Source organism: Mytilus californianus, unplaced genomic scaffold, assembly GCF_021869535.1.
Source record: "Mytilus californianus isolate M0D057914Y unplaced genomic scaffold, xbMytCali1.0.p SCAF_14, whole genome shotgun sequence".
NCBI classification, from domain to species: Eukaryota; Metazoa; Mollusca; class Bivalvia; order Mytilida; family Mytilidae; genus Mytilus; species Mytilus californianus.
This window is the reverse complement of record NW_026262626.1, coordinates 29,227,586-29,243,113: the sequence shown is the minus strand read 5'-3', so window position 1 is coordinate 29,243,113 and position 15,528 is coordinate 29,227,586. Positions and strand designations below refer to the sequence as shown.

General features: G+C 33.2%; 2 protein-coding genes across 2 annotated transcripts in view; one reads left to right on the top strand and one right to left on the bottom strand.

The window, feature by feature from the left end:
* LOC127724703 (E3 ubiquitin-protein ligase parkin-like) overlaps positions 1–15,528 on the top strand; it is a 558,693-nt gene that overhangs the window by 159,837 nt on the left and 383,328 nt on the right. The gene's annotated exons all lie outside the window — the stretch shown is intronic.
* On the bottom strand, positions 1,534–11,513 carry LOC127724713 (uncharacterized). The gene is made up of 6 exons (XM_052231795.1): positions 11,401–11,513; positions 7,684–7,752; positions 7,210–7,239; positions 6,493–6,593; positions 4,014–4,680; positions 1,534–1,764 (listed from the first exon to the last, which is right to left on the bottom strand). Exons 1-6 carry the CDS (start codon positions 11,511–11,513, stop codon positions 1,659–1,661), a joined length of 1,086 nt encoding a protein of 361 aa, XP_052087755.1. The 3' UTR covers positions 1,534–1,658.

Genomic DNA, 15,528 nt, shown 5'->3' with positions numbered 1-15,528 from the left:
AGGGTATTGTAGTTACGACATAAGGAACATATCCGATATCATCTGTGAAACGGTTATTCCATAACGGTCAACCAACTCGTGATGGCGTCCGTAAAATTTACGAAGGGATGATTTCAACTTCACCATTTGGAACTCTTGGTTTAATAGCTTCCTTGTGAGCAGCAATCCTCTATCAAGGAAATCATGATAGGAAACACAAGCCCGGGAATATCGTATCAATTGGGAGATATATACTCCGTATGCAGGCGCTGCTGGGATGTTGCTACATAGAAATGGAAAGTTCACAATTGGGAAGCTGAAATCATCTCTTTTGTCGTAAAGTTTTGTTTTCAACCGACCCTCATTGTCAATTTCTAGATGTAAGTCAAGATATGAGGCAGACTTAACTGTATCTGTAGTATCCTTTATCTCTAGTTCGATGGGATAGATTCGTTGCCTCATAATAATAAAGAAACAAGTCGGCAAGAAGAGGGGCACAATTGGTTCCCATTGGAATTCCGACGGTCTGTTGAAAAACACGTCCTCCAAACGTAACAAATATGTTGTCAATCAAGAAATCAATCTTCTTGATAATGTCAGTTTCAGAGAATTTTTTGTTTGAATCAGAGTGATTCTTTACAAAGTAGGATTTATCCCTCCCCAAGACAAGATACTTGTATCTACGTTCGCCATTCTTTTTAATGAAACAAAGTAATACCAACTCTTTCAATTTGTCTTTTAGTTTGGAATGGGGAATACTTGTGTAAAGTGTGGAAAAGTCAAATGTTTTAATACTATTGCAAGATGAGAGAGTCTTAGATTGTATGTACTCTAAAAGATCTTTGGAATTTTTTAGTATCCACATCTGATTCACGCCACCTCTAGAATAGGCAGTTTCACAATAACTTTGGAGCCCGGCTTTGATTGCTGATAAAATAGATGTTAATAATTTAGAAAGAGGTTTCGTGGAGCACTTGGAAGACCCAGCAATATACCGTTGTTTGTAAGGACACTTATGTAGTTTAGGTATCCAATACAGTGATGGAAGATCCAGTTCTTCATCTTTGGTTGAAATTCCAAAGGAACATAGAACAGACCTATGATTATCCAGGATTTCCTCTTTGGTAAGTGTCGTGAGGGTATATGTTGAGTTTCCAAGTGAATTGTCAATACCTAATTCATTTATCAAGCAGTTTATGTAATGATATTTACACACAAAAACGATGTTGTTTGGGGCTTTATCTGCGGGGACAACAACATATTTGTCATGGAGGTAGGTCAAGTGTTTTGCAACATTTGGGTCTTTAAAAATTGATGTTGCGTGGGTATTGATATGCCCATTTAGTTTCTTAATTCGGATTTGTATCAACGACCTCACAGCCTTAATCCATTCAGAAAGAGTATCTACGTCTTCTTTCTCGCGTTTAGCCCATTGCCTGGCATAATCCTCGAAAGTGATCGAGCCATAAATTCATAATATTTCAAATTGATATAATATAAATATATTTATTTATTGATGAATCAAAAATTACAGACAAGTTATTTTGACTAGTTATTGTCGATGTTTGAGTCTTTTCTTGATATAGTATATAGAAGGTAAGCTCAAACCAGTACAATTATAATTGTAACTGTCTGTTTTCACAAATATCCTGCGCTTGTAATCTAAATGAATGCATAGATTAACCTCTAAATGCTGATGAATTGAATCCATAAAAGTTGACTCGTTTTGAATATTTTCCGTTGTCTCTAAGATCTGGTAGTGGTTCCTCGTGGAGGCTGTGATATCTGAAAAATATAAAATATACCGATATGTGATGATTTTAATTTTCTTTCTTATTAATATTTGTTTGATTTCCCTGAGTTTTTTCATGCATATTATTAGGTTACTATACAAATAAGACTATGTTACAAACCGTGATGTATAGCGGGAAGATCTAGATCAACACAAAGCAGACAAGCTATTGAAAGCATATGCAATAAAATTGTACAGCTCAGAAGGAGTGGAGTTATACTGTTTCCAGATTCATCAGTCATCAACATTCTGTTAAACTAATAATTTCTCTTTATATTCTAAACATGACCTTGTATGAAATTTTCATCGCATATCGAGGGAAATACAAATCAGAGTTTCCTGAAATTTGTTATGTGGTTTCTTCATGTCAGCATGCTGTACCATTAGACATGGCTTCATGTCAACATGCGATACCTTGGGACGTGGCTTCATGTCAGCATGCTGTACCATTAGACGTGGCTTCATGTCAGCATGCTGTACCATTAGACATGGCTTCATGTCAGCATGTTATACCTTGGGACGTGGCTTCATGTCAGCATTCTGTACCATTAGACGTGGCTTTATGTCAGCATGCTGTACCATAAGACGTGGCTTCATGTCAGCATGCTGTACCATTAGACGTGGCTTCATGTCAGCATGCTGTACCATTAGACGTGGCTTCATGTCAGCATGCTATACCGTGGGACGTGGTTTCAGATTCATCACTCATCAACTAACTGTTTACCGAATAATAGTCATGTAAGACATTTTAGTCGTGTCATAAACACCATTTCTTGTTTGTCCGTGTGTAACATAAAATAATGTCCACAATGAAATATTGTCCGTACACAATATGTTATAACCGCTCGCGCGGATGCACTCGACTCCAACTTAATTGACTAGGATTGTCAGTTTTACTATCGAAGGTCGGTGGTTTTCTCCGGGCACTCCGGCTTCCTCCACCAATAAAAACTGGCCGCCACGAAATAGCCCAAAAGCGGTGCTTAAAAGTGGCGTTAAACACCAAAAATCAAAATCAAATCAATATGTTATAATGAAATACTGTCCAGGACAATATCTCATTATGCATCGAAATTTTGTCAGGTTCTTCGGATTATATATCACTGTGAAATAATGTCCCTGACAATAATTCACAGTGAAATACTGTCCATAAAAATATTTCCTAATAAAATTATGTCTTCCCTGGGAAATCTTACTCAATGAAATTGTTTCTGGAATCTTTGAAATACTGTTCTTAAAAAATACGTGTATAACCGTGAATAACTCTCATCTATCATGCATGTCTATAGTACACAAGCATGACTTAAAGTCAAATATGTTAATAGTACCATATTACACTGTTTAAATACATTGTATAAGTAAAGTACTGACAATCACTTATAATATATGTTTGTTATTATCAATAAAATAAAACACTTTGATGATATCATTGCCCAAAATATTAATTATCATAATCTCCCTTTCATAAGACAAAGTTTCATGATACTCCATTAATGAACTTTAATGAGACAAAATTTCATTACTATTTATCTATGAAATATTGTCCAACATGAACATTATTTTATATTAGATTTTGTCCTTCTGTGGAGATTTTTTTCCTATCATGATACATACTCATGAAATATTGTCTTGCTGGACAATATTTCATAGGACAACATTTTGCTTTACACCTGTGTCGTTCGTGTGTTGTCGTCAGAATTATAATTTCAAAGCAGTTTACTTTTAATTTTCTACTTTTTGAATATTTCCACCAAAAAAATCTGAAAAGAATAGCTCTTACTCTCTTAAGGGCATCACTAAAGTGACTTTATTTCGAAATGTGCATCTTTTGCAGTAATATTAGTACCGTGTAATGTTATTACTTATTTAGTTAACCACTGCAGTATTAAGCTTAAACATACAGATATAAGGTATCTTATATTCAATGGTATCAATTACCAAAAAGTGCTCTGTCAATATTGATACTTTTTATGTGCTTCAAATTTTCCTAGAGGCAGATTTGAACTATGTATCACTGTCATAAAAATTCAGGTCTATAAAACCTGGTTGACTTCCAATTGCAGAAACGCCCGTATTACGCCAGGGGTATATGACAGTCAAAGGCAAATAGTTTAAATGATGATCACCTGAAGAGATCCTCCTTACCCTCAAAGTGGCCAATATATAAATATAGATAGGAATAATGACTTTTCAATTATACATCGGACTTTTGTAGCGTGACCTGATGATTTGATTGACATACCTTTGTTGAGTTCCAGCCTTGTCCGATAGCTTCAGTTTGTGTAAAACTGACGAGTTTTCCCATTCCCCAACACAAGGTTCTGGTATCTCCCGAACAACCGACTCGCTGACCGTCTCTTGGTGTGTTTTATCGTATTCACATATATTCATTTCTGTTTTCACCGAGTCCATAAATACGCCAATTTTATCTGGAACTGTTGGTCTATGAAAAATTCTTTGTGGATGTAGAACTTCCTTTTTATCTGCCATCTCTTGCAATTTTAGTAATGACAAATAATCTTCTTGCAAATGGTCGTCTGGTTGATGTAGAGAAGATGGTAGTCTATAGTTGTATATAGAAGACAATAAAAATGGGAAGTTCTGATTGAAGTCATCGACTCGAAAACATGAATGTTGGACATCATTATCATTAATTTCTAAACTGTCGTCTTTTTGCGGAAATCGTGAAAATAAAGCAGCGTTCGATGTATGTCGCGTTTGGATACACTCCTCGTGTTTGGGTGTTTTAGGACACTGTATCCGGTTAATGTTGAATAACTGTATTTCTGTGTTTTCTTTATTGGCTTGATATTTGCCGGGAAGGAGAATTTGGTATCGAGATTTTTCATACAGTTTACATCTGGTTGCTTCAAGCGAATTTCTTGTTGCTTCTGACAACCTGTACTGACCTGTCAAATTAAAACAAATTTAGAGAGCTATCAGTACAACACATTATATTTCCCTTCTTAGTTGTAACATCTCAGTCAGACTTAAAAATATGGTCTACTCCGGCTACCATAACAAATAGGGTACATGAATTGCTATACAGTTATGAACACGTTTGTTCCTACATTCTGTCGATATTATGTACCTATATTGAGGCATTGTACAAGGTCCTGACGTTCTATGACTGTTTGTGACGTCTATTCACTTAATCCGTCGGATGTTTACTGATTGATACTTTAGTCTGGGAAACATGATTTGTTGATTAACTTTGAACTAGCTTTCAGTAATCGACTAACTGCGAGTACTCTTATGTTAGTACTATGCGACTTTTGTGTTTATGTTAGTTGTTTTTGAGTTTCGTGCCAATCTGATTAGTCAAACCATTTTCAACTGATTTTTACAGTTTGTTCTTATGTTGTGCTGTTACACCACTCTACCATGTTAGGGGGAGGTTAGTGCTCAAAAACATGTTTAACCCCACCACATTCTATATTTGCCTGTCTGAAATCAGTTCAGTTTTTAGCGTTGGTTGATGTCTATCGTATTTGTTTTTAGTTAATTGTTTTGTAATACATCAGGTCGTTCGTTTTCTCGTTTGAATTGTTTCACATTTGGCCATATCGGGGCCTATTATAGCTAACTTTACGGTATATAGGTTTTGTCATTATTGAAGGCTGTACGCCGGCCTATAGTTACTTATATTCGCGTCATTTGGAATTTGGTGTATAGTTGTCTGATTGGCAATCATACCACATCTTCTTATTTTATACAAACTGTTTTATCACATAAACCTTTTTATATGAAAATCAATACGAATTTAAGAACATTATATTTAACTTAAAGTGTGTAGTCTGAATAGGTTAGACCCCAAAGGGTTGACTGAAGTATAGAAATGTAATCCCTGGACTTATCTCGTTCTGGCACTAAAAGCATGGCTAAAATGAGGCGTTCGTTTGGCTGTAAGGATTGTGTAAATTCGTAGTCCCATCCAGTCACAATGGGAACATTAAAAACCAATGCCAATTGAAGGTTAGTACCACGTTATAGGCACGTTAAAGAACCATTATAACAACTCTATGAGAGGTAGGTAGGTAGCCTAATGCAAGTAGATATAGGAAGATGTGGTATGAGTGCCAATGAGACAACTCTCCGTCCAAGTTATAATTTATAAAAGTAAACCATTATAGGTCAAAGTACGGCCTTCAACACGGAGCATTGGCTCACACCGAACAGCAAGCTATAAAGGGCCCCAAAAGGCATGTATTCATGGTATTCCTATAATTTGTTATGTTAGAGGTCAGAATAATATGGAAATATGTGTGCAAATGACAAAAACAAACTAATAGTCTGATCTACAAAAACATCTTGAAAGCTCTTACTGAAAATAAATAGAAAACTCCACTGTTTAATAAAATAAAGAATAAATATACAATATTAAAAAAAACTATAAGTGTATAAGTACTTGAAATCACCCCCGGTCAATTTGGGTGGGGTTCGTGTTGCTCAATCTTTAGTTTTGTATGTTGTGTTTTGTAGACTGCTGTTTGTCTTTTCGTCGTTTTCTTTTTTGTAATGACTTTGTGAGTTTGTCTTCGACTTATATGTTGACCCCTTTGGTATCTTCCGTCTCTCTTTAACATGTACTTGGGCCTACTATAAATTTTGAACACCAAAATAATTTTTTATTTGTTAATTTCATTTTAGCGATCATGGATTAGCAAAAGAAAGTGATAGACAAAGGAAAATTCCCTGAGATTGGAGACTCTGTACAATACCTTGTCCATCCTGTCTGCTCGGATCATGCTTGGGAAACATCTCCAAATGTTCACCACGGTCTACACGTCTTGTAGGAGCTGGTAAATCCTTTACCCGACTTCTAAAAATAGGTCAGATTTACTGTTCATTTATCTCAGATATATTATTGTTAGTTAAGATAGAAATGTGTTGTCTTGCAATGTCAATTTAACAAGATCTGCAGTTAAGTTATAAGTTGTGGTTGCTATGGTCATATAAAATGAAGAGAACATTGTTCAAATACTCCCTCTATCAGAGGGAGTTTCTAGAAAACAATAATAAAAAAACCTAATTTCAGTTTATGGGACAGCATTTTACCATGTGAATGCACTTCCAGTTGTTTGGTGCCAATAAGATCTAAACGTTTTCACCACGGAAACCGTGATAAGTCAAAATCGAGACAATTATGGGTTTTAGGCTTATGGTGTATGTTTATAGATAAATAATATTCAAATAGACCGTACATACTTGTGCTTTTTGTCGAGTCTGCAGCGACATTTATGTATAATGAGTTCTGGTTGTTGACGCAGACAGTCACATGGCTGCTTAGACAACAAGGGTACTCCATAAGTCAACTGCTTGGCAGCAGAGAACAAAAGAATCATATTTGGAAAAACGCATTGTATACAAACAGAACGAGATCACCAATCACAAATTCCATCCGCTAAACTCAAATAACAAAATTACTATAGCCTTACCTCATATAAACTTCAAATGGTTTTGGATAGCTGAAAGAAATAATGTAATTTTTAAGTACAGTGCTTCATCAAATAAATCATGTAAATCAGTCACATAGATCTGATTAAGCTTAATGTGAAGGAATATACATTTAAGACTCTGACCACTTATAAATTGTATAAGTCTCAGCTTTAAAGTGAAGGACTGCCAAATACACATATTGCTAGCCAGTAATAAGAGAACAGAATGAATTTTGCTAAACATAAATCCAAGAACTCAAAAGGAAACGATTATTATTATTATCATTATAATATTATCATTATTTGCTGATTTTGTTTTTTGTATATGTTTCTAGTAGTATTAGTAGTAGATGTAGTAGACATAGAATATACGTACGCTTCTAGTAGTATTAGTAGTAGATGTAGTAGACACAGAATATACGTACGCTTCTAGTAGTATTAGTAGTAGATGTAGTAGACATAGAATATACGTACGCAAATCCTTCTAAGTACTTCACTTCATGTTCTATCGGAAGTTCATGGCAAGCATCAAAGTTTGAACGACTGAAAAAAAAGCAGCAATACGGCAAAATGTAGATGTGTAAATATATATAATTCCCTTGTCTAAAATACATGTAAATCTAGTCAGAGATATAACGAACCATTTTATTCTATTATTAGCTTAAATTCTAGATGACATACTTTACACAAAGTTTAAGTGTTTGTAAAAAGAGAATAGATTACTGAACAAGAGGTTCCTAAGAGCCTATATTGCTCACCTTGTAAAGATGCGCAATTTTGATATTAATGTTTACTTTGTTACAATCAGTTATATTATTTCGTAGATCATGCATTGCTGATCATTGCAGTGCACAGTTTGTACCTATCTATTATGGTTTTCGAGATAATTCAAAAATACAAAACTTGATTCGTCAAAAATCGTCAAATGGCAATGCCTCGTTAATGAGTCATCGTATGACATTTTTGTAACTCTTGTATAGCTGATCATTTTTGTAACTGTTGTATAGCTGATCATTTTTGTAACTCTTGTATAGCTGATCATTTTTGTAGATCTTGTATAGCTGATCATTTTTGTAACTCTTGTATAGCTGATCATTTTTGTAGATCTTGTATAGCTGATCATTTTTGTAACTCTTGTATAGCTGATCATTTTTGTAATTCTTGTATAGCTGGTCATCATTTTTGTAGATCTTGTATAGCTGATCATTTTTGATATTTAAAGTTTCTACATTTCTACAATAGTTTTCAAGATGGTTTGCAAAATTATAAAACTAAGTAATACAATTAAGCAATTGTTTTAAGAGCAATAAATCATATAAGGATTCGTCCAATGGATTTTTGTCTTAAGCCTTTCTTGTAGACCCTATATTGCTGATGTGTTTTTTTTGGTGCTTACAATTTTTATCTATCTGTTATAGTTCTAGAGATAATTGGCAAAACATAAAAATTAGTCAAAAATTGTCATTTTAGGACCATGCATAACTTCTTCAGGAATCGTCCAATGGTTTCGGTCATATTGGCCTGTTTGTACGGAAGCCTTTTAAGGCCATATTAATTTACTTTTTCCAATTTGATATAACAATTAATTAAGGATGTTCGCTCCTCTGTTTCAAAATAACAAACTTTTTTAAAGACTGTTATAAATTAATAGTATATTAATAATGGAACTTAAAAAGCAGAAAAAAATTATAGGTCCGTGTCCTTGTTTTTGTGATATAAGCAATTGAAAATTTGGCGGGAAATGATTCTCTCTAGATTTTTCATACATTTAACATTAGCACCTTTTTTCTTTCAAAAACTATGAAAAAATAACAAGGATGATATAAAATTTTCAAAAATGGCTCTTTAAACTATATGTAATAAAATTATGAAAAGAAAAGTAGGGGTTAGTGGGCAAAATTTGTTTAATGGCAATACATGGATAAAACCAGAGGATTCAGAAAATATGGCGAAAATTCAAAAACAAGAGGAGCAAACATCCTTAATTTGATATAACAGATTATCAATTTGATATAACAGATTTTCAATTTGATATAACAGATTCTCTAATTCTTCGTCAATTTATCCCTTTCTGCACCCATTGTATAAAAAAAATTTAATCAACGTGTGGTTCGTTTGATCTCAGTTCTTCATTGGTTAAAATCCGATTATGACGTCGAATTTTCTTCCTTTCCTCTGAATTTCATATTGTGACGGCATGAAAAAAGGCGACCCTGCCTGATGACGTCACATAGAAAGAACACATCTTTTTGCAGATCATTCGAAAAGAAGGAATAAATTTGCCTGCGTATTGTTTGAAAATCATTAGAGAAACAGATTCCACCACAAAATCTCGTGTAATACGATATTTATCCACTCTCGACAGTTAAATTTTAAATATTTAAAACGCTCGGCGAGCCTCGCGTTTTAAATTTGAAAATTTAATTGTCTCGAGTGGATAAATATCGTATCACACTCGATGCAGTGGTAGAATCTATATTTCTCTAACTCTTCGTCAATTTATCCCTTTCTGCACCCATTGTATAAACAAATTTTAATCAACGTGTGGTTCGTTTGATCTCAGTTCTTCATTGGTTAAAATCCGATTATGACGTCGAATTTTCTTCCTTTCCTCTGAATTTCCTATTGTGACGGCATGAAAAAAGGCGACCATGCCTGATGACGTCACATAGAAAGAGCACATCTTTTTGCAGATCATTCGAAAAGAAGGAATAAATTTACCTGCGTATTGTTTGAAAATCATTAGAGAAACAGATTCCACCACCAAATCTCGTGTAATACGATATTTATCCACTCTCGACAGTTAAATTTTAAATATTTAAAACGCTCGGCGAGCCTCGCGTTTTAAATTTGAAAATTTAACTGTCTCGAGTGGATAAATATCGTATCACACTCGATGCAGTGGTAGAATCTATATTTATTAATTTGATATAACAGATTATCAATTTGATATAACAAATTATTTATTTGATATAACAAATTATTTATTTGATATAACAGATTACCAATTTTAATATAACAAATTATTAATTTGATTTAACTGATTATTAATTTGTTTGTATGTCTTGTATAGCTGATCAGTTTTTTCATTAACAGATTCTACATATCTATTATAGTTTTCAGGGCGGCAAAACAGAATAATTTGTCAAAAATCGCCATTTAATTGTAGCAACATAATCTGCTTTTAAGCCATCTGATAATTGTGGTTAAGAAGGCAAAATAGGCGGATTTTGACATTTTGAGCATTTTGCCCCGTCAGATTCACTCTATCTATTAAAGCAAGATATAATATTTGTTTACTGACTGAAAAAGAAACCAAAAGTTTATACTAGATACCATAAGGATCATTCATCCCAAGTTTGGTTGAAATTGGTTCAGTAGTTTCAGCGGAGAAAATCTTTGAAAAAGTTTACGACGACGGACGCCAAGTTATGTCAATATCTCACCAGCCCCATATGGGGGAAAAAACTAAAAATTGAAATAATTACTGATTGGTGTATGCTCTAATAAATCGCTAACAGTGACTGATGGGCAGCCATCTTTCAGTTCATAACATTTTTCAGTAACAAAATATAACTTCTTGATTCATACGGATATTTTCCAGATCAACACTGTGGTAAAAATTACCATGATTCAGATTTTTGAAATGATGAGTCTCTGACTTTCTTAGTCAACAAGAATAGAATAATCCAGATTCTAAATTGATTACTAATACTCTACAAGATATTAACATTGATAGTTTTCCGCTACCTATTGATGCAATACAAACTTGCAATACTTTTTCATCTTCTTAGATTGTTAGTCCTTAGATTAATGTTAATGTAGTGTAAATCAGAGATTTCATATTAATGTAGTGTTAATCAGAGATTGCATGTTAATGTAGCGTTAATCTGAGATTTCATGTTAATGTTTTGTTAATCAGAGATTGCGTGTTAATGTAGTGTTAATCAGAGATTGCATGTTAATGTAGTGTTAATCAGAGATTGCATGTTAATGTAGTGTTGATCAGAGATTTCATGTTAATGTAGTGGTAATCAGAGACTTCATGTTAATGAAATGTTAATCAGAGATTTCATGTTAATGTAGTGTTAATCAGATTCATAGTAATTTCTTCTTTTATTACTGTACTTACAACTACTGGAATCCATCCAGATCAGTTACTTTCCGCTCCATATTAATGACTGTACTTACCATTTAGAGTATCCATCAGTAGTTCTGTAATTCCTTCCGTGTTCTATGTCATCTTGTTCGCCCCACCGAGGACACGGACGATCTGGTGGCGAGTGCTCTGTTTCCGGTCTCATTTTGCTTATTGATTTCCAAAACAATTTGATGAAAATAGAGGTAAATAAAAGTAAAACCTATTATCAAATAATTATACCGACTAATGAACATCCCTGTCAGTTTTTTTCTTTCAAACAATTTCATGTACATATGTTCAAGTATTCATGCAGTGCCTTGAAATTTAATGCTACTTATTTGCACAAGACTTCCTTTCGAACCCTCCCCCTTCCATGCATGTCTATTCTGTCGATAAAGGGTGATTAAAAGTAGTAGGTCTTTCCCTTATCCGTCTACGTGTTACATTGTGTTATATTAATATGTGACTTAAATTCAACTGATAACAGATTATGTTTCTATTCTTTCACTTTTTTCAAAAGACAGAAAACTAAACACGTTCCGTGATTCTAACTTTGCGAAGGTGTTGTTATTATCTGTGACCAAGTTATATATTTAGTAACTTCGCTTAAAACATCAAATAATTTTTTTCATAGATCGTGTATTGCTGATCATTCGTTTTGATACTGACTTCATCAGCAAAAATATCTACGAACCCGCAGATTTACCAAAAAGATATTGTGATATTCTAAGATAAAAAGAAGTGAATGGTCACTTACAACTTTTAACAAACAGATAATGTGGTTTATGTTGTAAAAGGAAGTACTCTGTCCATTTTAGATGATGGAATGTATAATACATTGCACTTTCCAAAAACATTTTGAAGAATTTGGTTTAGATTGTACTGAATAATAATCCTAAGAAACCTTCATATCATCATGATATTAATAACAAGAATTTAAATTAAACAGCTTGGTAAATAACTCTAAACTGTTTTTGTTGAGCCACGTGAAAACTGAAATAAAACTAGAAGACTGTCTATAAAGAGAGACTAGTTTTAAAATTAGACAATTATTCGTTAAGTATTGTGTGTCATTTACATCTAAAATATAGAAATAAAATTTAAACAAAATGTTTCGTGGGAACACGGATACAGTAGGGGCACTGAATTAATCGAAGTTAAAGATAAACCTAATGTCCTCCTTCATTGTAAAATAATATACAATGGAGAGATGATTTGTTCAAAAACTTCGAAAAACAATATAGAATTTAGACACAATTTGTCCTAATTTACAAATACAAGAAATTCTTAAACCTAAATTTGAACTTTACAAACAATCGTTAGCATTACGAAAATATGATCAAGAGTTTAATCTTTCGATATATATTTGTTAGTTTGTTGTGTTATTTGTTTGTTGTACATACATTTATTTTTTTTTTATTTTGCCATGGCCGACTAATATAATTTAAATAAAATTTTAATATATTTCAAAGATATTTGGTTTAATCAGTCAATTAATGAATCCAATGAAATCTCAGAGACAGGAATTACCCGCTGAGATCAGTAATGAAGACAAAAGATTGTGCAATTCGCATTGATTAGTGTCTCGTCGATATATTGGACTCCTTTGGTGACTATCTCTGATACCGCATATGGTATTTGTTATCAGTCACGTGATTTATAACAAGTCTGGTAATTTTGAATACCTGTTATATTTTTAAGAGGTGCGCTGTTATAGTATTAATGTATGCACTTTTTATATTGGCCCTGTAACATGCCCTTGGTATTAATAATGGCCTCGGACAGTTGTAATGGCCCTCGGCGTTGCCTCGGGCCATTACAACCATCCTTGGCCATTATTAATACCTCGGGCATGTTACAGGGCCAATATGAAATAGTCCATATATTGATACTTTTATTAACCAACTTCATTCAAGAACAGTCAGAGTCCATAATTAATATTAAGGATATATGTATCAGGGCCAATAAGAGAAAAAAAAAACATATGTACTTTGGTGCTTCTGTTGACAAATTTTATAATTAAATATATGTTTGTTCATAAAACATGGCATTATTTTTTAGATGGAATTGGTTTTTATGTGTGTGCACTTGTTCTTTGAGTTTCATTTTTGACAACTGGAAAAAACCATAAATCAATTATTCTTTTTGCCTTGATTTAATCGATGTCTCGTTTCATCTGTTCATAATGCATGGCTGTGATTTCGTAATGCACGGGTGTGATTTCGTAATGCATGACTGAGATTTCGTAATAACTGGCTGTAGCAATTTCTCCGTTCATAATGACCAGTTGTCGAAATTTTCCATTTATAAAGCATGGGCATTTCTATACATATTGTAGTAAGTTGGTTAATAATATATAATAAACGCCTGTTTTATTTACAAAAGGTGCGTGGTGCCTAACTTCTGGATGCTGAGAGAAATCGAGAGGTTATACTTAAACTTAAACTCAGACAAGAAGTTCGTAAACTTAAACAGACGTACATGGTAAGTTATTTTGCTTTTTTTCTAATTTCTTTGTGTTTTTTACTGTTTATATTAGACGTGTTAGAAAAGTCGTTACGATTCTGGCGCTGCTGTTAAATACCAATGCTACTACACGATAGTGAGGATCATCTCAAAAAGCAAAGATAATCATTCAAAAGACATTGCTGTGTGGGTGTGTTTGATACTGCTGATATGACTTAGAAACAATAAAATGATAACAATTTATTCCACAGTACACAGACGAGGATCATGCAAAAATTCGGTCATTATTTGTATATTCATATATTATTGTCATAACATTGCATTGTTTCAAAGTAATTAAAGATCGATTAAGTTTAAGATCGTTGGTCCCCCTTTTCTTTTCATTTTGTTGAACAACTACAAGAAAATTCTGCAAAATGATCAAAATAAAGGAATAATAAAACATCCGAATCTGATTTTATTACTTTACATCGATCACTCTTTTTTTCAAAATGTTCGTTTATTTGAAATTTGTAATTCATGCCAGGGTCTTTTGTAGCTTTTTATGCGGTATGGGTTTTGCTCCTTGTTGAAGGCTAAAGTACGTTGACCTATAGTTGCAAACATTTACGTCATTTGTTCTCTGGTAAATAGTTGTCTACTTTGGCAATCATACCACATCTCCTTATTTTATATGTTTATAGAATAGAGAAATGTGTAGTTTTAAATCCTAATTTAAAGATTATTTGTGTACTTGACAACTTAAAAAAATAAAATAATGAAACAAAAAGCATTATACAAGGGATTCCAGTTTATAGCTTTCTAGGCCGGTAAATTTAATGAACTCACACTCACAACCCTTAGACAATAGTCATACCCCTGTAAACATGATACAATAGAAGTTATTTGCATTCCCTCAATATATTTTTTCCACAAAGCCCGATATAATTTTCATACCGAAAAAAACTATTTTAAAAATTGGATATGGTGTAAAAGACGCAAATTTTACAATTCAGTTTATCAAATTAAATAAGCAATGCTTGTATACATTTCTCTGAGACTCCTCGCCTTGATGACGAATTCCATCATAACTGTTCATTCAAAATCAATTTTTAACCATATTTTCTTGTATGCTCTAATTCAAAAAACTTTGTCATTGGTCACTTCGGGTTGTCTGTGGAGTCGTGTATAATAAATCAGAAAGAGGAATTATAGAAGTACCATTTCTGCAAAATATGGTTCCAATTCGAGGATTGTTTTGTCCTTTTCCGATTCTACTAATTTTTTTTCATTTTATCTAGAAGTTTAAGTTATTCTGTATTGAAAGGGACAATACCTAATACACATTTTCTCTGACATTTTCTTTTTTTATCAACTTTAGTCAGTTAGTTTTTTTTCCGGACAGATGAGGTGATAGAATAAAGTTTCAAAAGATTACCACATCCGGGCACTATTCAAGCAAAGTGTTGAATTTACGATTCGGTTAAGGGTCTGTATATTTTTATAGATATCACGGCTACCTCCACCTACAAAACAGGACCACACGATTTAATCGAGATATTTTTGAAACAGACATAAAACCATCATAAGTATCTTTTGATCAGGAGTTTGAAACGGATTATTCGTTTCACTTGTTACAAGGCCTGCTTAATTATTTGCCAGGCGAACTTTTTTCGATTTCCTTCATTTTGTTTTACCGAATATTCATTATACACTCCGCTTTCTAAATTGGA